The sequence below is a fragment of the Embiotoca jacksoni genome, unplaced genomic scaffold (genome assembly GCF_022577435.1).
Source record: "Embiotoca jacksoni isolate LCO1_2020_lvr unplaced genomic scaffold, fEmbJac1.0.p SCAF_1, whole genome shotgun sequence".
Lineage (NCBI taxonomy): Eukaryota > Metazoa > Chordata > Actinopteri > Embiotocidae > Embiotoca > Embiotoca jacksoni.
In genome coordinates, this window is record NW_027185229.1 from 8037577 (window position 1) to 8062975 (window position 25399).

At 41.9% G+C, this 25399-nt stretch overlaps 1 protein-coding gene across 4 annotated transcripts in view; it reads right to left on the bottom strand.

Annotated features, from left to right (window-relative positions):
* Positions 1-25399, bottom strand: part of magi1b (membrane associated guanylate kinase, WW and PDZ domain containing 1b) — a 144379-nt gene that overhangs the window by 65490 nt on the left and 53490 nt on the right. For all 4 annotated transcript variants that reach the window (XM_069146964.1, XM_069146876.1, XM_069146781.1 and 1 more), the window contains exon 2: positions 12744-12860. In XM_069146964.1, the coding sequence (XP_069003065.1) occupies positions 12744-12860 (117 nt within the window). The remainder of the gene's footprint in view (positions 1-12743; positions 12861-25399) is intronic.

Sequence of the window (25399 nt, forward strand, 5' to 3'; positions counted from 1 at the left end):
ATGCTTGGGTAGAGCATGCAAGAGGCAGGACATGGTGTATAAAATGTGTTTTGGAAATTGCAGTGCTTGGTTTGCAGCACAACAAAGGAAGGCGGACAAAGACACCCGTTTTTATGTTGATATCAATACTACTTCTCCCAAGTTAGACAGTTTCATTGGCATCTTCTTGATGATCTTCTTTGCAGATTTGCAGCAGTTGCATGGTACAGAAACGTCGTCAACACACCCACTTGCTTGTGAATTTCCTGAACAAATGCTCACCTGCTCTATGCACACATGGGCTTGATCGAACATTACACTGACTTTGTACGAAAGAGCTAGCAAGGTAAAAACACGTTTAATGTCAAGTCCGAAATTTCCAGATAAGTTCAGGGTTGCAGTGCATATGTGAAAGCATTAATGGTGAAGTGATCAGTACCGTGAGTGAAAAGTAGGCCATCATAAATGTGTTTGGCAATGTTTCATTATCAAAATTGTTCTATTAATAGACCCAGCTATTCTTATTCAGCTTCTGTGCTGGCATCCAGGTCATTCAGGACAGGAGTTATTTGAAAGAGTGCATATTAAGTGGTTTACAACTAACATGGAAACAATGGCAACTCTCCCAAACTCTGACACTGGATTTGGGAAAAAAAAAAACTATTTTTCCTAAGACGCTCACATTAGACAGAGTTATATGTACAGTATGTACTGTATGTTCTAGGTTAGAGAAGAAGCTGTTATCTGCATTGCTTGATTACAACGTTCATGAGCATGTCTCTGCTGACCTCCCTTAAGTCCTTCCTGTTTCTATAACTTTTCAGTTCTGTATTTCCTTTCTTTCCAAGTTTTGTTTGTTCCCTCCATTGGTCCCATTGTTTCTTCCTGTTCTTCAAAATCTGTAATGTTAGCAGCATCTCTTTTGATATTTTAGACGTCACCTCTTTAACACAGACTCCTCCACTCTGTCTCCGATCTGCTAATTTGTGTTTTCTCTGTCTCCAGTATGTTTGGCGGTGGTGACAACTGCCTGTGTGGCCGGGCAAAAACTGTTTCAGCTTTTAGGTTTGACTGCAGTTCAACTATGGGTTTTCTCAAGCCGCCGACTGAGTCCCACTGGAGGACCAAACTCCCTTTGCCGCTCTGATGTTGATGATGTCATGTAATCCAGAAGTACACCAAACAACTACTGCTTCATTTCCTCTTTGCTGCTGCACTTATTGAAAAGACCGGTGATACCAAAGTCCAGACGTCAAGGACGACAGTGATTCTCTCATATTTTGCATGCAGTGAAACAGGAGACACTCTTTCTCAGAGGGAATAATCTTGAATGTAGGCTGATATCAACCAACCACTGATGACCAATATATAAACCCTAAAGGCCATGCTGAAGCCTTCTTCTTCCTCGTTAAAACCTGAACTCTCACCTATACGTGATCGTCGACTGTTTGGTCGATGATGCAGGTATGACATGCCGGTAGCAGCAAATGCAGCATTGACTAGCTAGACTCAAGCAGGGATGAGGAGCTGGCTACAGAGGTCAGGTAAGTTCACCTCCTTACAACTCCACGCCCCCAGGTTTTTGTTAATTTTCAAACTTCACACCCAAACCCCACTGCATTGTGTAACATTAAGGGTGCTTCATCAGATTTTGAGCAGAGCCTCTCGAGAGCCAAAAGGCTTTATACCTGAAACTTTTTTCTTTTACATATGCAGTACTAATCGCCAGGACCTGTAAATACATAATGATGGGTAAAATTTGTGTTGTTCACCTTCAGATAAACAATTAACTTAATCATGAAAATGGCGGAAAGGAATAAAATAAACTACGGCTGCATGGTTCTACATCCATTGAGAAACAGTTTTCTTGCTTAGAACTGAGAACATGAATCTCTAATTTTTCCAATATAAATGCTTATTGCACTCATTTACCTGATACAAACGGAAACGCAACCCAAAAAAGATCCCTAATACAGGACTACAGTCCAACTTTGGACAACAGAAAGGGAACGCTGTTGTTTTCATCTTAAACGCAATGCATTCAGGAATCTGACACTAAACATGAGATTAATTAACTTCTATCTTTTGTCTTCTCTCATTAAACAGAACCATCAAACAAGTATTTCTCTGTTCTTCTTTTCGCCGATGTCTTTCACATGCCTTAACCGGCTTAATTTTCCTTATGGCTGGTTTCTGCTGCTCTGCATCATATGGTGTAACACCGCATTATAATTTGTCGGGGGAGAAAGTAGGAGTGCTAGTTTTGAAGTGCTGTCCCTAATGAAAATAAGGCAAAATTGTTACCATTTACAAATGACAAAACAAAATATAAGCTACAAGAAAGTAGCTACAAACTCGCTCAGATAGGTGCTTCAACATATAGCAAGCAAATGCTTTTCTTTAGTCTTGGCTGTAATAACTAAAAAATAAAAAAATAAAAATTCCCTGTGCACTAAATCATGTTGCTTTGAAATGAAATGTGATGACTGTTATATTAAAGGCAGGCCAAGCAGTGGATTGAATTAGCCAGCTGTATATCTTTCAAAGAGTCCAGTCACTTTACTTTCAAGTCAAACTCATTGCCATCTCCTACATTTCCTGCACTGGCAGCACAGCCACTGAAAAACACAATGTCCCGCATATTTGCAGTAAATCATACAAACCCTTTTATTCAGCAAAGTATTTATGGTTTTCGTCTTTGGCAGTCAAAGTAAAGACCGTAGGATACAAAAGGGAAGTACCACACATTAAATATGTGGGTAAAAACCCAGTTATTATATCTAATTTTTCTGGTGTGATCTGGCAGACATGGTTTTTCAAACTGACCGCATTTTGTTGATTATGTTGGCTTTCCTAGAGCATCTGCCTTGCTGAAATAAGTGGCCATTTAAAGAATACTGTATGCTGGTGCATGATCACAGGGAAGCAACATGGATTATGGGGCCTGCCTTGAAAATCTGGCTCCAGTCTGAGACCCAACTGCTGTGCAGAAGCTGTTACAGAAGCATTTCTCTAAATCTCCACAATAAACATGCTCTCATGTCAAACTAGCTGGCTGGTCCACATTTTCCAAGAAGATACTGAGGCATGTCCTCGTGGATCATTTTCAAGACACATGCAACTACATGCACTTGCACACACACAGACACAGCAGACACACACACACAAACACAGACACACACACACACGCACACGCGCGCACACACACACACACACACACACACACACACACACACACACACACACAGGGAGGGGTAGCAGACTGCCGTCATATTCCAAAACCAAAACAGATCCATCCACCATCTTGGCCAGAGCAAGCCTGCCAGAGCTTCTTTTTTTTGGTGGAAGACATGCACACACACACACACACACACACACACATGCACACACACATACAAAAATGCAGGAGGGGTGACGAGCTGACTGGGGTTTGTCAGCTCGGCAGGGGGATGGAGCCATCTGTCCCAGTAAAGGGTTAATCCAACCAAAAGCACAGGCCACAGATTCCAGCAATTTCCAGTCCTCAAATTTGTGGCTACATTCTGGCAACATTATATTTTTGTTATGCTTTTTGGTTTAAAGAGGAGGGGGGAGGAGGGGTTACAGTCCATCATCCAACCTTACAGACACCCTAACCATCACACCTGATTATTCAAACCCCATAAAATCCCTTCATGTAGTGGTGACAGGGAATTAAATGTTAAAGGAGGTACTTTTTGTTGTGGCTTTTCAACGATGGGTAAGGATGCCTTTCATTTGAGATGTAGTGTTTTAAGTCAGGGGGAGGTTGTTTTCACTGCTCAGGCTGGCTGAAAGAGGCTCGCAAAGGAGGAGACGAGAGAGAGAGAGAGAGAGAGAGAGAGAGAGAGAGAGAGAGAGAGAGAGAGAGAGAGAGAGACACACACACACACACACACACACACACACACACACACACACACACACACACACACACACACACACACACACGCACAAAAACACACCACGCCACAATGAGATCAAAACAGGCCATTCTCTGGACCTGTGACGTGCTCCATTTTTTCCCTTCATAAGCAATTCTTTCAGCTCTAAATGATTCTCAAACAGAAGGATGTGTGTGAGGATGGGGGGGTCTGAGGAGCAGGGAAATGGGAGGGAGAGATTAGAATAAAAAAAAAATTTAAAAAAAACCTGAAGGGGCCAGTAATGCAGTGGGAAGCTAAATCAGCCAGAAACCTGCCTGAAAAAGCCCCCCCCCGCACACACTCACAGCCGGCCTTTGTCTTTTTATTCCACCCAGAAAAAAAAGCACCATGGGCTAGCTGCTTCCTACAGCAACATGGAAATGGGAAAGAAAGGCTTTAAAAACGATCCATTTAGAGGGGCGGGGAGGGAGTGGTGATGGAGGCACATAGATGAAGGGGGGGTCATCCAGACATGAGATGGATTGAAAAAGGGAGAGAGGAGAGAGAAAAGAGGAGGGGGGGGAGAGAGGAAGAGAGAGGGGTGGGGGTGAAGGAGAGGCAGAAGCTAACCTTAGCATCCAAGAAGCTCCAGACAGACAAACAGACAGGCAGCAGTTTGCTGCTGGAGGTAATTGCTTCCAATATAATCACACATGTCAACAGATCACATTAATACAGCCATCACACAGGCTGAAGTGCTTCCACCAGAAACACACGCACACACAGTGGAAGTGACACTTTGCGTGTGTGTGCGCGCGCGCGCGCGCGCCGCGCGCGCACACACACACACACACACACACACACACACACACACACACACACACATCAAACCGGGCCACAGACAAACACACACAGGCGTACCTGAGACAGACAGACACAGACACACACAGCTTCCATTTGACCACAACACATCAGCCTCCATTACTGCCAGCGATGTGCCTCCGTCTCCCCTCTCTCTGCTCCTCATACCTTCCGCCTGATGCACAGCCATCCTCCCCGCCTGCCACTCCATCCCAACCCCCAACCATTTAAAAAAAAAAAAAAAAAAAAAATCACAGCAACCCTCAATGTCCCTTCTGCAAATGAAACATAAAATCATATACCTCAAACCAGGGAGCCTGTGAGGGGCTTCTGCTTCTTCCCCTATAGTCCACAGAACAAGACCACGTCGACAGGGTACAGAGAGCAAAAAAAAGAAAGGAATCCAATCAGGTGTGGATGAGTGGAAGAAAAAAAAAACAGTGCAGATTCACAGTTCTTTCTCCTCTCCACCTTCCTCTTCCTCCTCCTGTGCTTCTGTCCTCTGTCCAGCTTGGCTCTGTGATGCTAAGCTAACGGGAGCTAAGCTAAGCAGCATCCACACATTGGCTCATAATGCGCTGGTCTCATACCCACACACACACCAATGCTGTGTCTCTCTCTCCCTCCCTCTCCCTCTCTCTCTCTCTCACTGACTGAGCCCTGCTGTTTCCAGTCTCTCAAGCACCCACATGCACCCGCCCACCTCCCCCCACCCCGCCCCGCCCTCCCTCTCTCAATCCCTCCCCTTTCCTTAACTGTTCACCCCTATTCTTTCTTGTTCTCACAGATCCCATCAGCACCTCTGTTTCTGTTCTCTTCCCCAGACATCGATGCTCTTCACACACACACACACACACACACACACACACACACACACACACACACACACACACACACACACACACACACACACACACACACACACTGGTTATTGAACAAGGTCCCAACAATCATTCTTGACCAGCATGTGAAGGGAACCTGAGTCATCGGAGGAAACTTTCAGGCAACCATAAGGCTTTCAAAAAAGATGGGAGCTGCGCATGAAGGAATGGAGTGGAGTGAGACTGAAGCTGCATACGTTTACATGTCAAATGCAAAAGAACAAGCTCAAAAGTTGAGCCCAGTTCCTCTATAACACATTTTTTGCAGGTGTAACAACTCTGGAAGATATTTATGAAAGAAATAATATCGCAAAGAAACTGGGATGTCAATGAGGAAGAGTTAACTGTGGAAGCATCCCAGAAAGAAGAGGTCGAAAGTCTTTCCCATTAGCTGAAATATGGACAAACAAGAAAACAAAAAAGATTCTGCCAAGTCAAACTGACCGACTGGTACACATCTGTGCATGAACAAGTGGAAGAGAAGACACAACTATGTTTAGGGCTCATTTGTTATGCTCTGCGATCAGGGGTGGGGGTTGGGTGGGACAGGCACTGAGAAGATGTTAAACAGAGTAGGGTCAAAGGTCATGGGAGATATTCAGATGTTAGGATGCATACAAAATGTACTTAAGTTTTGAGTGTGATGTTGATAGACAGCATTGTTCTGATATTCAATTTGCATACGTGATGGAAGAGCAGCTCACAATTGGAAAAAATTAAAGCCAATTGTGGGCAATGGTGAAAAAAACACTGAAACACAAGAATGTGAAAAGAGCGTTGGACAAAATGTTTCCTTCTGTTATTTTTCCAAATAAAATGTAAAAAAAAAGCTTTTCAAAGTCATTATTTTGAGAAATCCCTCATTAGTCGTTATCAACTAAGAACTATATAATATAGTTACCATTCTGGACAGTGCTCTTGTGACTCTACACTGATATGCTGTGGAATGTTGCTCTCAATACACATGTCAGGGTTCAGATAAGGTCCTAAACAGATGACAGCTGCAGGCCGCTGTGATTATAACTGAATGATAGTTAAAGTAATTATATTATTTTGACTGCCCAATTTGTGTCAGTGTGAGCAGAAAAAAATATTACAAACACCTCTCAGACCCAGTATAACACAGTACTTGGACAATATACTGTACTGTGGGCAGAGTACATTCTCAGGTACAATTCACTGGCCGCCTGTTATACTTCTGGAACTAAGTAAGGCTGTATGCAACTTTCATAAGTAAAAATACATTTCCCTTCTGTTAAAACAGGCTTGGACAAAGAGAAGCACACATAAGAATGTAGAAAACATTTAAAATGTGTTTTATACTTCCTGTATTGGTGCAAAACATAATTTACTCAAACTACCTCTAAGCCTCCATCTAGCATAAAGAGAGTCCACACAATACATTTGCAGGAGTGTGTGAGGGTGGATCAGTAGAGGGCTATGACTCTTTGAGACTCCTCCCATCACTCACCCTGTTTGACAGCATTCCTTTGACTCCCTGCTAATGGTGTTAGCTGTGCAAAAAAAACTTTCAATTCAGCTCCTATTGTTTCCTTCACAATCTCTGTCGGATCTTGCTGCAGCATACTGGGAACCCCGATTCCAAATATAATCAAAACGGACAGACCTATTGTTTTGGGACCTGGGCTGTAACCCCAACATAGTGGTTTAAAATAAATGTAAATGCATCTCTGGAGGAAGAAAGGGGAACAAATAGGAAACGTTTCAGTGTTATCAGAATGTAAGGAGCAAATGTAGTCTGTTTAGAAAATCTGACATTACTATCCAAAAATAAAACCAACATTTTGTAAAATACATATATTTATTTTCTTGCCAAAAATTAGATAAGAACTCAATCAATACCACTGTCATGTCTGTGTAGTAAAAAGAACTGGTTCGAGGCAGCAGCGTCACACAGACAAGATCCAGCGGGTAACAGCCTGTGTGTAAACACACAAGATATAGCATGTTAATGAGCTTTAGAGGAGTTAGAAGGCAGTTGCCTTTGGACACAGACAGGCTAGCTGTTTTAGCCTGCTGCCAGCTGTTATGATAAGCTAACAGTCCCCAGGCTCCGTTTGCATTAAGTCCAGCACAAAGATACAAGCGTATTCCCCAATATATCTAACTATCCCTTTAATTTGCACCGCTTGAGTCAACAGAGATGGATTTAACAACTATTGCTAAGTGTAGCTAAACGGTTTTCATACTAAAGTTGCTTCCAAATGTGTCCATAATATGAACATTTTGGTAAATTCCAATGCAGGACAAAGGGAACTTGGCTTGGTGTAATTCAGCTGAGACCTGGTGCAACAGGAAGGATCTATCATTGGAAAGACATGTCCAAGTGCATTTACCAAGCCTCGACTAAAACAAAAAGTCGTATGTCATGCAAGACAAATACTGGACACACACAGAGTATTTCCCTCACATACATCCTCTTCTCAGTTAAAGCCAAGATGATCTAAAGTTCACTTCTAAATTGTCCTTTCACCGGTCTCCATTCACTTCCTTTTGCTGTTTAGGAATGGACATTCAGTGAGAGCATTTCTTTTGTTCAGGTATCACAATGTGATTGCATCTGCGGGTGCAATCTGCAACCTGAATAAACCTGCAGTAGAGAGGCTGCCTTTGTTTACAATGTAAATCCAGACAGAAACATGCCCATATCAGACTGCACAGTGAGGGCGAACTCAACCGCAGGTCATATGTCTCCATATGTTTGTGAGTTAGCAAGAATTAGAATTGATTTGAGTGTGAGAGTTTTTCCGCATCTCTTCATCCCCTCTCTCTCCCTTTCTCCTCTCTGCCCATCCCCCCCTTATTGCCTCCCTCCCACACCTAAACTCCACCCCACCCCCATCTCGATTCCCCCCCCCCCCCCCCCCCCCCCCCCGGCTTCAGCCGCCACTTCCCTCCGACCCTTCCCTCCGACCCGTCCTCTTAGCCTATATACTGGGTCGTCCAATCGTCTGCCCTGCTCGCCCCGCAATTCATCACACACACACACACACACACACACACACACACACACACACACACACACACACACACACACACACACACGTGAACACGGGCTTCTGCAAACCATGTTCATTTGAGAGGCGATCGCCAAGACATCAGCATCACAACAGCAGACAGTGCTGCTACTTGCCTTGATGCAGGGGAGACCGGAGCTCCCTTTTCAAGGCTTGTCGACACAGAGTGGTGAGCTCTATAAGCAGGTACAAACCCAACAGAGCAATCCTTCTTTGTCCTTCTTGCTAGTGCTCCGATGGTTGACTGACAGGAAAAAAAAACGAGAGAGGAAGACAAAGACTGGATACAGAGGGAGAAAGGGAGCAGCAGTGGCAGCGGGAGGACGTGAGGCAGCGGTGTCATGAGTTGGGGGGGTCAAGAATGAGAGCAGGATGGAGGGAGTGGAGGGGATAATGGGAGACTGGGAATGCGAAACGCGCGGATGGGGTGACCACAAGGGAAGCAGATGGATGCCTCAGCGGATGGGGGGAGGGTGGGAGCACGGTGCTTCAGATTTGACCAGGGTTATAGGAACAGCTGACTTTTTGGACACGTGACTGGGGAAACTAATTTCGGTTTACAACCAACTTCATCAAACTTGAGAGTACTCAACATGAATCTCCAGTGTTGTTTTTATTATGTTAGTTATTTGCTGGATTGTCTTTCTGGAGCTTGTGTTATCTACTCTTTCCCTTTTACCATGTCGTTGTCACGTCTCAATACATTTTAACACAATGGGAACCAAACCTAGTAATTGTTGTATTAAAGCAAAAATATTTATTTGCGATATCAGTATCTGTTCTATTTATAATTCATGTTCATTTTCCCAACGTCCAACGATCGCATTGGCCGTGTAGTCGTGGTTCACATTTCTGATCATGCAAATATTAAACCTGATTTATGGATAATTTAGACTATTCAAGCTTCCACTACTCTTTGTCAGAACTGCTTGTCGGAAGGTTGAATAGCCTCTAAAACACCAACACCCAACATCTTTCTGCAGCCAGATCATCAAAGAGCTGTGTCCAACCATTTCTGTAACCTTCTGAAACCAACAATCTGACATTCACACTCACTTTTCCTCCATAACTGGCCGGCTGGTGAGAAAGTATCATTCATTGTTACACAACTATTTGTCGTATGGAGAGTGCCTCCATAAGAATGCCGTCCGGGAGAAACTGTCTGAAATTTTGTGAATTATCCCCATATTTAAACAATACTGCATCCCTCCACTCTCTTATTATACACGTCAGCTTTCCATGCATATATTGGTGCGAGACGCTTGGATCAGATACAAGCAATTTTAGTTTTCAACTGGGTCGGTCAACACGTCATACAAACTTGTTGAATTTGAGCATAACACGACCCTTACACCACATCTGGTGACCGTCACACACAGAAACTGTGTTTCAGTTTCTGGTCATGAGATAGTGGAATAGGGGCCCGTACGGGTGGCAGAGAGTAAACACTCCTTCACCACTCCGGTGAACTGTGTTCGATCCCCGCTGTGCTGCATACGACCTGGCGCTCCAATGAGCATGATTGGCATTGGTGCCTGGATCTTGGCAGTTGGAAGTCTGGGAGGGATCAAGTCCGTATTGCTCTGTTGTCTCTGTTGTGACTCCTACTTCTTGTTCAGGGCACTAATGTCAACATAGATAGTGTGGGTGGTGTAAGGAGCCGACATGAATTTCCACATGAATTATGGAAGCTACTTGCTGAAAAATATAAAAGAAAGCTACTGACATTATAGCCAAATGGCCATCTAAGGGCTGGGTTATTGGAATTGGATGGTACAATGTGCTACTGTACGACTGAGTGTTCATTGTATATGCTCATGTCGCTCAAATTCATGAGGTGACTGTCGGTGAAAGAGATAAAGGTTTACTGACAATATGACTAGAAGAGTGCAGAAAGATTGATGAGCTCCGTTATCATTTTTGCCGTATATCGGCAAGCTGCAATTCTCCATCTGTTTCTCCACCTGCTTGGTGTGCTTTAATCACACCTAGACACACACACAGGGAGAAAGTGCCTTAAACAACCTTTGGACACATGTCAACATGGACACACACTGACCTCACTCAATCTCAGGCCAACAGTCAAAACAGATCCACCTTACTTACATATGCTTTTGGTGCATATGCGTATCTGTGCAACTGCTGTGCTATTCCTGTATTACTCTGGTGAGTGTGAAGGGCACAAGGGAGATTTTCTTATTCACAAGCTGTGTCCACAATTTAATATTCCGGTAAGAGAATCACCCTCAACAAGTGTATGACAACAAAAACTTTACAGTCCTATAAAACATGTGGCCCCGAGAACACCTTCATGCTTTGTTTACTGCAAACAACACCAGGATTTTTCACTGGTGTGCCTCAGACCACTCTGTCATTAAAATGGCCATAAAGGCCAGACCCCCACCCTCCAGCAGTGTCTGGCTGACATATGGCAGTGCAGGTAATGCAGATAAAGTCTGTTAAACAAGCCTTCTGAATACAGATAGTAATTTGTGTGAGAAGACCATGAATAAACTGATTGAAAAGCCAACAGATGAGAAGCATGAAGGGCTTCTAGAAAGGAGAGACATTCCTCTTCAGGTACAAAATTAACCCTTAAAAAAAAAAAAAAAAAAAAAAAAAAAAAAAAAATCAAATTTGCTAAAGGCAATGGGAAATATAAAGTGAAAAGCAATTACGAAAAATTGGGTTGTTTAAAATCAAGTTTATATTCTTGATTCTATTTCGGATTCAAAAATGCATTTATTGTGCAAAGTATAAAAAATGTTGATTGCCAAACGTGATATTGTGGGATCTACATATATTCAGCAAATAAACAACATGAAGCCACTGCACCACAGTTGTAAATATTAAAATGATGCAAAGAAAGCCGAAATCAAAACACTCGCATACACCCCAGTAATTTCTAGAGTTTTGTCTCTTTCCCTTTATTGTTCCTCCTTCTCCATCTTCATAAGTGATGCATGCTGTGACCAGAGCCAGTACGGAATACCAGTTCCAGTATCGTGGCGATGATGAACTGGGCTCAGATTGGTCCAAGCAGTTGATTTCAGTGTTATATGCAAATCTCAGATGAGACAATACTTGCCTTATGCAGCATGGTTCATCAATCTAAATGTCTTTCTAGGTATTTTATTGATTCCCCCCCACAGAGGGATCCACACATACACACACACTATTGGATTTATCAGTTATTATGGTGTGGTTTTAGGTTGTTTTTCACAGCAAGTGGGAATGCAATTTCAAATTTCTACTTCAACTTATGAGCAGCAGCAGCTACCAGAGAATGTGCCTTTAGAGCTTTACTATATCGACAGTTCATGGGAAAAGAGTCGCGCACCTCTAGTCCTGGATTGCAGAGCCAGCTCCAGCAGAGGAGATACTAGTTAGTAATAGAGGATGACGGACTTGGATGAAGCCACAGTGCCTATAATTACTGGTTCTATTGATCCAGTGGACATGAGATACTATTGGCATATTCACGGTGGAGTCAATAGACCTCGCGTCCAGCTGATCAGACTATATTAGCGAAGCAAACACAGTGCTGACAGAATGGGTGGAGGGTGCAGCATGGCTGACTTAGCATCAGCTGACTGCTCAGTTGTTTATAAAGGCAGGTGGACAAGTTCACTGTGGGATGGAGAAGGAAAGTGAACAACAGAAGAGCTCAAGCCACAACATCAAGTTTGCCCCAAGGAGTAAGTAGTAATCAGCCTGTATGGCTAATATTGAAGACACAAGTGCAACCTTTCTCAAATTAGACTGACACGCAGTTTAAAGTGTCTCAGTGAGGCAATACACTCAGTTATTACATGGATCTAAAACTAATCATGCCACAGCTGAAGACAGTGGCTCACACAGACCTAACCTGTGGGTATTTTGGTTTTTCACTCGGCACTCAGTGTACAAACGAAAGTCCTTAGAGCAACGACACTGTTTCACAGCAACTCACAGAAACAATGTGTGTAACACTGTATCAACACGATTAAAAAGAATGGCTCATATAAATGCCAGGACATAGAGAAGACAACAGAGCAGAGCAACAAAGACATGCGGAGGAGGAAATGACAGAACAAGGTGTAAAACAGTCATGGACTCACAAGGCACGGCGTGACGGTAGAGGTTGTCTCGAATGGTCTGCTGCAGTTCGTGATCAGGCGACGACTTCTGGAAGCGCTGGCTCAAATAATGCTTCAGGTCTTTGTTCAGCTTGCTTCCTGTCAGTGTGAACACAAAATAAAAAACATGACATAAGTCGATGAAAAAAAACTAAAGTAAAATTAAGACTAGTAAACATAAATCATCATGAGAGACAAAATGACCCTGTTAATCCACAGTAAAGTGTCAAGTGACCACAACCCTTGGATCCTATGAAAAAATACACAAGTTTATCCTGCAACAACAGCATAGCTAGATGCTGAGTGCATAGCCGTGAATTGTACGCTTGCCATTGTCGCTCAGAGGGGTAGCTGGCTGCAGGGTCTCTTTCTAACCGACCAGGGCTATCCCAAACTAAGACTGTTAGCACTGCGGCTAACACTGCGAAGGAGCCCACCCACCGCTATGCCATCTGGACCTCAGACTCACATTAGGCTACTGACGGGCAGCATGGCTGGAAATTGTCTGTGTGTGTGTTTGTTTCGGAGTGTGTGTGGGCATTACAGTGACTGTCCACATTACTGACAGTGCTATGCATGTGCAAACACTGCACAAACTGTGCAACAACATAACAGGCAAAAAGAGCAGAGATGTAGGCTGTCACACAAAAAGAATGAATTCATAACAATATTGTTTCAGGCAACAACAAACATCACTTTCTATACTAGCGCATGTCCCATTATGTATTATACAAATGATTTATCTCCCATCTTTGCATGGCTGCTGAGACCATTTTTGGTTGTCTTGGGCAAACAACCAGTCAGAAAAGGCCCTGGATCCTGTTTCCATGGAAACTGTGTGTATGTATGTGTATGTGTGTGTGTGTGTGTGTGTGTGTGTGTGTGTGTGTGTGTGTCTGTGTGTGTGTGTGTGTGTGTGTGTGTGTGTGTGTGTGTGTGTGTGTGTCTAATAAGATGATTGAGATTGTTAGCATAATACAGAAGAGCATTCTGCACGGGCTGGCAGAATGATTGTAGGTTTATGTAATTAAAATACAATTGAAGCCCAACAAGCACATCCCACAGATATGATATGACTGCTTTTTATTTCAATGTGACCCAAGATTCAAAAGAACATACATAAAAGTGTGAAGATGTAAAAATATAATTACGGTCACATTGCCAATTATCAAATCACAAGTCTGGAAATTAGAATGGTAATATACAATCCAATAAATACCTTCCTTTATAAAACCTTATGAAGTCAAACATTTAACTGCTATTCCTTTGACCAAATAATATTGTCTAACAAGTAATTTTTTTTTAATGATTTGTAGCTAAATTCTTTATAAATAATAAAAAACAAATAGATTTTTATTTTTGATATATAATTTGTCCTCGGAACATTTTTGAACCAGGAAAAGACTATGACTTATTAAAATCCTTTTTCTTGTAAGGTTCCTTGTTATGACACATGACAACTGTAAATGCAGGCCCATGCTACAAATCAGCATTCACCAAGGCAATAAGTAACTTATTGGAGTCTTTCACCATGGCTATTTGACTAATTTGTGTCCACTTTATAAACAGTCTGCAAGAAGAGGTTGAGTCTATGCCCCACCGTCTAAGCTCTTCCTGGGAAGAAACACTGCTCCTGGCGGTGTCCCATCCAGACATATCACTCTGTTGTAATCCTCACAACAGGTCACAAGCCAACACTCAGGCCAAAAGAAAACCTAATACACGCCCCGATATGCTTCTGCACACAAATACTAGAGAGCAATGGGTATTCCCCACTGGCAGACCTCTGATTGGTTGTGTGACCCTGTCTGAAATTTGGGTTGGGCTATCCATAACATTACAAAACTACAAAGGCACTCAGACAGTGCAGCCCTCCGCCAAGGCCAGAAGCCAATTGTGCTATGACATGCTGATCTGCAACCGTAACCACAGAACTATATATGCCTGGATATATTTCCAACTGATGTAATGTTACAAATGAACTGGTTCCAGTTTTCCCCTTTGAAAGTACTGTCCCATAATGAATGATTGCTGTATTAAGCTTGAGGAAGTACATGTCCATCCCAGAGGGTGATTGGTACCCACCAATGTGGATTTTGACATGGAGTCATCGTATTTCTAAACTAACCTGTTTTGTCACTATTGAGCAACCATTTCCTGGATTATAAGATGTATGGCATTAAGTGGGCCAAATGCCCTGTCTTGCAATGTTAATAGCAGTAAACAATCATTTTTAGCCTGGCATTGCCTGCCTTTAGTTCACAGCTTCAGTCTTTGGAGTGGTCATAGTCTGTTTGCATGGACGTTTTGTGAGTAACTCTAATGGGTGGACCAATCAGGGGTGGCTAAATGTGATGACATTGAAGTCAAGCATTTGTTTGGAAATGGAGTTCCATCAGTGGCAGCGTTTGTAGAGCTAAATGAAGCGATATGAACAGTTGGAACAACGCCAGCAAATGTGAAGGAATTGAAGCCAGAGTCTGGACACGGTCATTTACTGACATAACAATGCACTCTTCTTACATTTGGGGGAGGGTTTCTATTGTTTATAGCTTGGTGAGTTTCAGCACACAATATATCGTGGTCAAGGTGGATGCTGATTACAGTCTGCTTAAACATTTTCAAAATTAACACGAGGTCTTCGTACATTAAGCTGCAACGACTGCAAAATAGTCCCCGGTAGGCTGTGGCTAGATTCTATCAACTCATGAATTGAATTTTGATCTTCTAATTCCAGGTTATGTGATTTGGATCCACTCTAATATTGTATGGGATCTTCTTTGGTCCCATTAAGTTTCATGAAAATTGAGATGGTAATGTTTCTCGACTCCTAGAATCCTGCTAAAAAACACACAGACAGACAAACAAAAAAACATAACCTCTTTGGCAGAGGTAAAGATCAACCAAAAGGATCAGAGGAAGAGTTGACAACACTATATAACACTGGCATCAACAGGTACACAGTTCCTAACACATTGCTGCAATATTTCTGCCACGATGCCTCGTTGCTAACCTTTTTCCTGGTAATATGAAAGAGATAATTGGGTAATTTAGACCTTCTTTTTCATGTATTTGGGAGAAATTGGAAATTGCAAGAAACAAACTTAAAAACAGAAAAGACTTCTAGTCACTAGTATGCTGTCAAACTCACAACATTCTGGATTCTACAATTCCCATAATGCTCAAAACTATAGGCATTTCCATCAAACTAGACAGCACATTCAGAGATCATTATACTTTACTTTGCTTGATTAAAAGATGTTGAAATTTGCAGATGAGTCGTAATTTCAGAATGAAAAAAGCTAATTTGTAAGCAGGACCGTGTTTAAGATAGCTCCAGCCTCCGATGTGGTTGATTACGGACGTGAAAGCAACAGCACCTCAAGGAGTTATTGCATAAACTTTAATCCAGTTATGTAGATTTTGTCCTCCCCTCGCACTGTCTTTGTGTATGCTTATCTTGATGAAATGATGTTTTCATAAAAACGAGCAGACATCCTTCAAAGGCAAGACGGTATGAATTACAAGGCCCTGAGGGATTGCCTCACTAATAAACGAGGGGAAGGTAATAACGTTCATTACATGTCATTAAGTAGATAGCACTTTCTGTCGTCCCTCTGTTTCTGGGCACTTTGTCGTCATCAAGTGCCGACATGGAACATCAAGGTTTCTACTGATCAGCACCTGGTGTCTATTGGATTTAATAGTGGGCGTGTCTGACCCAACGTGAACTACCTACATGAACCAGGTTGTTAGAGCCAATATTTGACATTAAAATAATGACTAACTTAGACGTAAAAGAAAGTAGTTTGGCTTATGTGACAATGTGTGGATCATAGAAACAATAAGGGACAGCTTATGTATGCAGCAAACCCTCTATCTTGTAACCATTACACTAACATATTCTGGTTTCATGCTCCCCTTTTTTAAATACCTTCTGATTCAAAACAATAATGCACACTACTTGGAGCCATGTTCTCAATGCCTTCACAAGAAGTTGAAGATAACTAACCACAAGCTTACCATTGGCCAATGCTAATGTTCAAGCTCTGACACAAGTATGCATGAGGTCTGGGAGTCAACTCAAACCTTTTTGTGGCTTCCCAACTCGATATGTTGTTTCTGGTGTGCGGTCAAATACCTTTCGACTGCATTTCCTTTCTCTTTTCTCTTTCCTGTACATTTCTTAAATCAGCAGCAAAGTACTTTAAAACCACTCTCCTTAAATGCTTCAACAATGCGTGGATTTTCAGTCCAACAGGTTTCGGCTGGTCCAACAAATACAGCAGACTGTGTTATCTTAGGGTGTTTTCACACTTGTCCCCTTTCAGCCTTGAAAACCAACTCAGAGCAATAAGTCAGCATTTTTTGCGCATATGTGAACACTCCAACCGCACTCAGACCACTTCGGGAGGTGAGCAAAAAGAACTGAGTCTTTTGTGTTAGTCTACTTTTGGTCTATTTTAAGGGGATTAATTTTGGTGTATTTAAAGAGGACCATGTGTGAAAACTCCTTGCGAGATCAATATTCTGTGGATGCTCTACCAGCAATCTGTAACTCATCTTACCAACAAGGAGGTCGAAAAGATCATGACTCATCTCCCCTTAAGCCTTTAAGGCAGCTTGTCAGTTCCTTAAAACCAATGCCAAGTATGTGTTAACACCATAAGCCAATTAACTGCTACTATGTTGCCTTGGTCTGTTTTGGTACCGTCTACTGTAATAACAAAGCACTCTGGCTGTGATGGCAGATAAAAAAGCTTAGATGTTCACTGATTTGATTGTACCTAGTAATAGAATACAGACCCGTGCTGTTTAAACATAGTTTTCATTTTCCATAGCTGAGAAGTCAATTATTTTGTATCTTTAATATCTTTAGGAGACCATCGTCATAACTGTAACACTCAAATAAATTCCAGATCATGTTCTGAATTACGTTTTATATTGTGTGTTCAAATATCAAATCATACATTTAAAACCAATTTCCAACTACAGACATCTGACGAGGTTTGTAGTGTAGCCTGAGTCAATTTGACTCTCATGGAACAAAGAGCACGCAGGCAAGAGGGTGGGGTTGGGAGACCATTTGGGCCAGTGGCCACCCACCCAAATCCCACTGCAGAGATAATTAGAAAAGACATATCCTTCAAACACAGCCCACCTGTTATAGATTTTCCATAAGCCCCCTAAAACAAGCAAGATTTTTTTTTTTAAAGAGACACGCAATCCATGACAGACGGGAGGTGAAGGAGAGGGGTTTATACAAGAGACAGAGAGAGAGAGGCAGGGTCTGTCACACAGAACGAGAGCATCAGAGTAAGCCAGACAAAACATCAAAAGACTTTTAGACACAGCTGAAATGTGGAAAGCCCCACTACTTTCCGGGCATCTCCCATTGAGCCCAGCCCTGCACCCCTCAGCTCTGATCAGCCAGCCAAGGCTCTGTTCAGACATGCATAGCCAGACATGGCACCAGCTCGACCCTCCGCTGGCAGTTGACATCTGTATCCACAGCATGGAAAAAAACAAACCAGTGAAACTCGATCCTACTGCACGCAGGGTGGCCATAGTAAGAAAGGAAAGGATTGACCGATTTCTGTTGATTTGGAAATGGCAGGCGTCAAGGATGTGTGCAGAACTTCTACACGACAGAGTAGCAATGTCATTACATAGTGGAGAGCTCCTGTGACTGGCTAGATATTCAAAAAATACAGCTCTGTTTTTGCTACATAGATTTCTTTGTATTATAATCTGACTGCTGATCCTGACATTCATCTTACATGTGTATACTATTGAAAGGGAGCTGAGGCCGTCAATTTGGGACCTGGGCTCAGGTCAAAATCCAAATTTACGTGCAATGAATTACTCGGCAGAGTCTCAACAATGGAAGTTTGACATGCTTTATATGCAATTCCAGCATGAAAAAAAGGATCTGTATTTTTTCCTTAAATTGCTCATACTAACTCATATAGGCTATCATTTAAAGTTTCTTCCATGTGGCCCACCGAACAAAGATGTCGATCTAGAGTGCTTTTCAGTTTATAGCCATGCTAGTGCCATGGCCCAAGGAAAGGCAGTTGTTCATCAGTTGGTCCATCTGTCTGTGCTTTATTGGTCCAGACTGAAATATCTGGGCAACTGTTGGATTGGTTGTCATGAGATTTAGTTCAAATGTTCATGGACCCCAGTGGTTAAAACCTAGTATCTATGACGATGCCCTGATGTTTCCAGCAGTGCCACAATAAAGTTATTATTTTGGTTTTCGTGAAAAATATCTCAACAACTATCGGATTGATTGTCATTGTCACAGTTATGATCCCCAGAGCATGAATCCTGAAAACTAAATAAATGGATTGGCACAATATTTAGTAGAGACATTTATGGTTCCCGAAGAAAATATTGCCATGAGTTTGGTGGTCATCTGATTTCCCTCTAGCATAAGAAACTACAAATATAAACCATGAGGTTGCTAACCATGAGCGTTAAATCAGTAGTTTTATCTGCAGCTATCATTGGGGCAAAATTTGAATTTTTCTTATCCTCTACCTGACGACTAGATCCATGCAAATGCAATGATATTCCCATCAGCCTTAGCTGGTTCGATGTTATTATTTCCTCTCTCCACTCTCCCCTCATCCCAACCGGTCGAGGCAGATGGCCGCCCACCTCTGAGCCTGCTGCTGTTGGGGGTTTTCTTTTCGTTTGAAAGGCAGTCTTCCAGCTAATGTGAGGATTGTTGTATTGTTGAGTTCCTTGCCATAATGTTGTGAGGATCTAAGGACTTTACTAAGTGCCCCGAGACGACTTGTGTTATGATTTGTCGCTATATAAATAAAATGAGTTAAAGTCTTGTTTTTTTTGTGACAGCAAATGTTGGCATGCTAAAATGTCAAGCCGTGCACATGGTAAATATAATACTATGGCCATCAGCATGTTAACGTTATTAGAATCATAACCCTAATGCCCTGTAAATACAGGTATCATTGGTAGTAGTTACAATTCATAGTCTCCTCTGTTCGACAAGGTCTTTATGCAGAGGCATCTAAAAATGTTGACTGTAACTTTAATCATCACACAGGCCAATGGGAGACACAATCACACTCTTAACACAAAGCAACAGTCTAAGTGACAAAGCAGAAAACACAGTCATATGCCAGGGTGCCAGCCTCTTTTACACTTAGCCAAGTCAGATTTGGCAGCACCACCATGTTTGGCTGGGCCCCGAGTGTTGTATCGATGTAGAATACACAAACAGTCTGGCACACATGGTAACAAACAACTTCTTTTTTTTTTTTTCCTTTTCTTTTTTTCAATTGTCTTTTGAATATCACAGGGCATGTTGCGAGGCAGAAGCTATGATTAGAACTAAAACCTTTTTCAGAGGGCTGTTTAAGTTCCTCTGAAGTGGGACATATTAAAGAAAGTGGACTTTTAAAGTCAAATGGATTTGTGCCATTCTAACCTGACCTACTACCAGTTAAATTAGTGATGTACACAAGCTGCCCAATAGTCATGTCTTAAGTAATCATCTCTTAAGTGAGCAGTCCATCCATGGCTCTAGTTAATCATTTAATCAGGGCTAATCAGCATTTAATTGATTCAACCAGCAGCAGCTATCTACAGTTAACATTTTCATCACCCTTGATCAGAGCTTAACCATATGTCATAATGATTAAGGAGCAGGCAGAGAAGTGAGAAAGAGACAAATCTGACCCTTGACCAGTGACTTCTGCTTGATAGTGCAGGACCAGACGATCACTGATAACTGAACCACGACAATCAGGTCTATACCAGTAGAGATTATGCAGCCCACTGAGGGTGAAAACATAATAATAATAATAAAATCAAAGGGGCAGGAATATTTTTCCTTTAAAGTTTTTTTTATTTTTTTGTAAGGCAGTAGTCAAAGTAACACTATAATAAAAATCTCTTTGAATAAGGAGTTGGAGTCTCAAACCACACAGCAGAGATTTCATATTCAAAGAGCAGACAGGTGTGCTTGTGTGTCTGTGTGAAAAACCCTGTCTCTGAGCTCAACACTACCCCCTATGTTAGATGCGGCTTGCATCACAGCAATGGCAGGGCTCTGTATCCATAGCAACAGCTGCCAGATGAGTGCTGGCTGTGGTGAAGGTAGTGATAGGTCATAAGTCTGCTGCCCCCCTCTGGACGATCAGGGTATTACAAAAACAAAGGAGAAGTCTTAACAGAAACATATCGTAAGCATAATTTATAACACACTATTGTTATAAATGTATCAGAGTCTTCTCAATGCAATCTAATGTAATCTATGAAACTTTAAATCTATGCATGTACTCCATATTTAGAATACAGCTTGAATAGACACAATGGTACACAAAGTGACTGAAATATCACATAAATAAAGACTTTAAGGTATCACATGGATCACAAATCATTGTAACTTAAGGAGCTAAACAAAATGTTTTCAAAACAATGTGATGCTGTGGCAAACTGTACAAAGCACGATACTACTACATTACTACATTTCATTTAGCTGACGCTTTTATCCAAAATTACTTACAACACACCGATGGTTCACCATCGGGAGCAATTTTAGGGTTCAGTGTCTTGCTCAAGGACACTTAGGCATGTGGACAGGAGGAGCTGGGAATTGAACCACCAACCTTCCGATTAGTGTGCAACCCAGTCTACCGACTGAGCCACAGCCTCCCTATATGTGATTCAGTATTAAGCGGACGAGTTACCTTCAGCTAAATTTGTCGGATGTGGCGAGATGATGGTGCTATACTGATCCGTGTTTCAAAGACACATTTAACAGAGGAAATCGACTTAAAAGGTGTGCAAATGCTAAGCTCACAATAATTACACAGAAAACTGAATGTTGTTAGCCTTAACAAAGCCTAATGTGCATTATTAGCTTATATTTGTAACATATAATAAAGCTGATTAAATCACTCAGCCAACTGTGTATGTCAGCGCTGCAGAAAGCTCCCTGTCAAATTTATAAAAACTATGTGAAGTGACAAGTTCAGAGATTGTGTTCAGCATTCTGAGATATACAGATTTATTTGATTAATTCTTCACACTGTTGCAATTCAGAGAGAAATTGTAGTGGCCTCGCAAACATTACTGTTTGTTAAAGACTAATCTCAATACTACTGTGCTCGTGCACATCATTTCTTGCAAATGCCCATGTTGAATGAAAGAGTTTTCCATTAGCCTTTGGAGGCTTGGGCACACAGCTTTTCAATCAACGCTTGCATGAGGCAGTGAAGCTCTAAATTGAGAAGTAAATGCACTCAGACACGAAATAATGTATCTTGGATATGACTTTCACAGAATGATAAAAACATGTATTTCCTCAGAGGAAAATCTATTCTAACCCGCAGTGTTGTTTCCTTCAATACAGCGAGTAAAACCTCAAGGCCTATCATGAACCAGAGGCTCTCCTGATCGTATCATAAACAGGACCCATTCAAATATAATTGGAGCTTTTTGTGAGATTGTGAGGTAAATTGCTTTACAACTGATCATCCACCGAGCGGAAAAAAAAAATAATACAGGTAGAATTCACTGTCTTATCTGTGATAATGGGTTACTTTAAAATACTCAGTGTCTGGTATGTGAGCGTCTGAAGTTAGGTGCATCACTACGGTTCAATTTGCAGTCAAGACTGTGAAAAAGCACAAGAAACTGTCTCGTCAGTAGAACTGTGGAGTTGGAACAACAACAACAACAAAACGTCTTATCCTTTGACGTGCACCTTGTCGGGTCGAGATCCAACACGTCCGGGGTTAAATCTGGGACATGTTTTCAGTCTTGTCTATACGGTTGCGTGTCCTGGAGTTGCTCGGCTGTTTACTATGTTCCAGATTGTTTTCATTGATCGTCTAGTCCTACACACAGGGAGACGAAATCCTCGGAGGATTTATTTCAGCGTGTGGCAGCAGAAAGGCTGCAGCGGAGGTGTCATTTTCCCTTCTATAATGTGACAGCGGACTACAAGCAGCACACACGTGACTTTTTAATAGGTCTAACCATATAGAGTGTGCTGTGTGCGTTTGAGTGATGTAGAGTTGGTATTTGTAGAGGCCATTATTTACACCAAACGAGCACCTGTCTGATATGACAAACATCAGCATCCGCGAGCCAAGGACTCGGACACTATAAACAATAATGGAGTGCCTGCATTGTGATTTATATGGGTGCTGAACAATGCCATTTCTATGTTATTAATATTCTTGTGATGATACCTACATACAGTACAAGCCTCTACGATTGAAGATCTCTCCAGAGAGGCTTGTGAATGAGAGGATCTATCATCCACTGACATACAGGATGGAGAGCAAACACCATCAAGTCCTTAATATTCTGCAATAAAAGCTCCACAGAACACAAAAAAGCAAAGTGAACCATCATGAACAATAATCTCTAAATTAGAGGTTGATTTGAAGCAAACTTTCTCTAAGGCCAGGATTTGCTCAGCTAATGATGAGAGTATTGACTGACTGATGCAGAAGCCAGTGGGACAAGTATTTTGGAGGTAATTACCTCTCCATCGTGGCCTCTCCTCATTGACAGGCGACATTTCAAGACCAATGGGAGAATTAGTCTCCTGTGACGGGCCAGCTGATTGGCTCTCAGATTCAAAACCGGTCCCCCGGCTAAGAAGGCAGACCAGCACTTTAACCCAGAGAAATACTGAGAAGAAAAAAATAGAAAGTGGACAATGATAATGGCACTATAAATATATGCTCATATTACCAGGAAGCAATATGTTTACAGTCTCTTGGGACACAGCTGGCTTAAACCGACACACACTTTAACAGTCACTTAGCAAAGTGCTCATCACGTTCAAACACAATCAGAGATACGTGTCAGCAAAAAGAAAAGCAAAGTCTGTCATAAATAAAGGCAGCAAGGCAGCGTTATTAAAGTATCAAATACTGTCAGAAAATAGAGGGATTCTCTCCTTGGTTTGATGATTTAAACAAAAGACTGAATATCATAAGAAAATTTGTCATTAAACCACAAAAAATACATGATCAAAACTATCAACACCTATCAGCCACACATATATTATTTTGACATACAATGATGCAACACCCATAATTTCAAGCAATAACATAGGAACAAACATTTATAATAATGCTAAATATTCCATTAGAAAAAAACCTCATCACGCACTGCTTGTCTTAAGGAGCTTCACCGAACAGTAACAAAAATATAGACACCTATGTTTCCCATAATGCAACTATTTGTGTCTTTCATTAGGCCTGATGACCTGATCAAGGCTATGTTTTCACTCTTTGTTAAGCTCCTCCAGATGCACAGGACACAAGACATTTTACAACAGTTTTCAGAGGCTGAGGACTATTCTTTGTCAGGTAAACTGATCTTGACATGGAAAATTAGCCCTTAAACATGTTTCAAGCTAAATGCCGAATGCTAACATTAAAAAGTTATCCAAGCTTAAATAAAAAAAGCTCAGACCATCAGGAAATTACCAGCAAAGCTACAAATGATTGACTAGACCTACAAACGTATGACTAAGCTGAAAAACTCCCGGTTTATTGGGCCTTTACAGTGCTGAGATGTATTACCATAATATGTTCTGGCCTCTCTCCACCCCTATTGCATTTCGCAGCGAGATAAATGGACAACTGCTGGGGTGTAATCAGAGGCAGTGTGCTAAGTCACCCCAGGTCCTCAGTGGGTGAACAACACCACACTGACAGACCCACCGCTGGTCACAGCCGGGGAGGGAGGGCGGGAGAAGGCGAGGGAGGGAGGAATAACATAATCAACAGGGGGAGGAAGATGGAGAAATCAAAGCGGTGTCAAAAGCAAAACAGTGAAAATACAGAGGTTGAATAAAATGCAGATGAGAAAGGACAACAGGAAAACGTCCGGTAAAAAGGAATGAATGAAAGAGAGAAGGCATATCAGAAATGTGGGAGTGTTTTCATATTCAAAACAGACCCAGAGAGACGCATGTTCCTCCTGTCTGTCTACAACTGTACAAGCAGCTGTTGGGACTCCCATGTCTTCATCACAGCTTTCCTGCTTTCTAATTGGCCACATGGGGAAGAGTCCGTTATTCTCTATGATTAAGCCGGGTCTGCCACGGTCGGCCTCCACTCAGGGCAAGCTCATTAACTCGGCCACCAGGGGGCACATGTCACTCAGGATCATTAAGTGTGAGGGACAGTGTGTGCTGTGTGTGAACAGTTTAGGTGCTCATACTGGTTGTTGGCTGGATTTGCTGATACGTGCATGTGTAACAACAATGTCTCCCGTAGCTGCCTTTACAGATTCATCAACGGCATTCTGAGCTTCACAGAAGATAATCAACTTTATTGATATTGCTTTTGCTTTTTTTTTTAAATATGAGAAGGGGAATTCTTTTTTAATAATTAAGGCTAATCACACTTTCCTTGAGCCTCAAATATCAGCTTGAAATACACAAAAAAATTTACAAAATCCTCACATTTGTGAAACTGAAACTAAATTGTTTGGAAACTTTGCCTGATAAATGACTTTAAACTATTTATCAATTATCAAACCAGGTTTACAGGGAATGTAAGGCCACTTCAGAGTGGTACACATCAATGAGGGAAGCGGAACAGGCTGAAACTTTGACTCCCAATAGACCT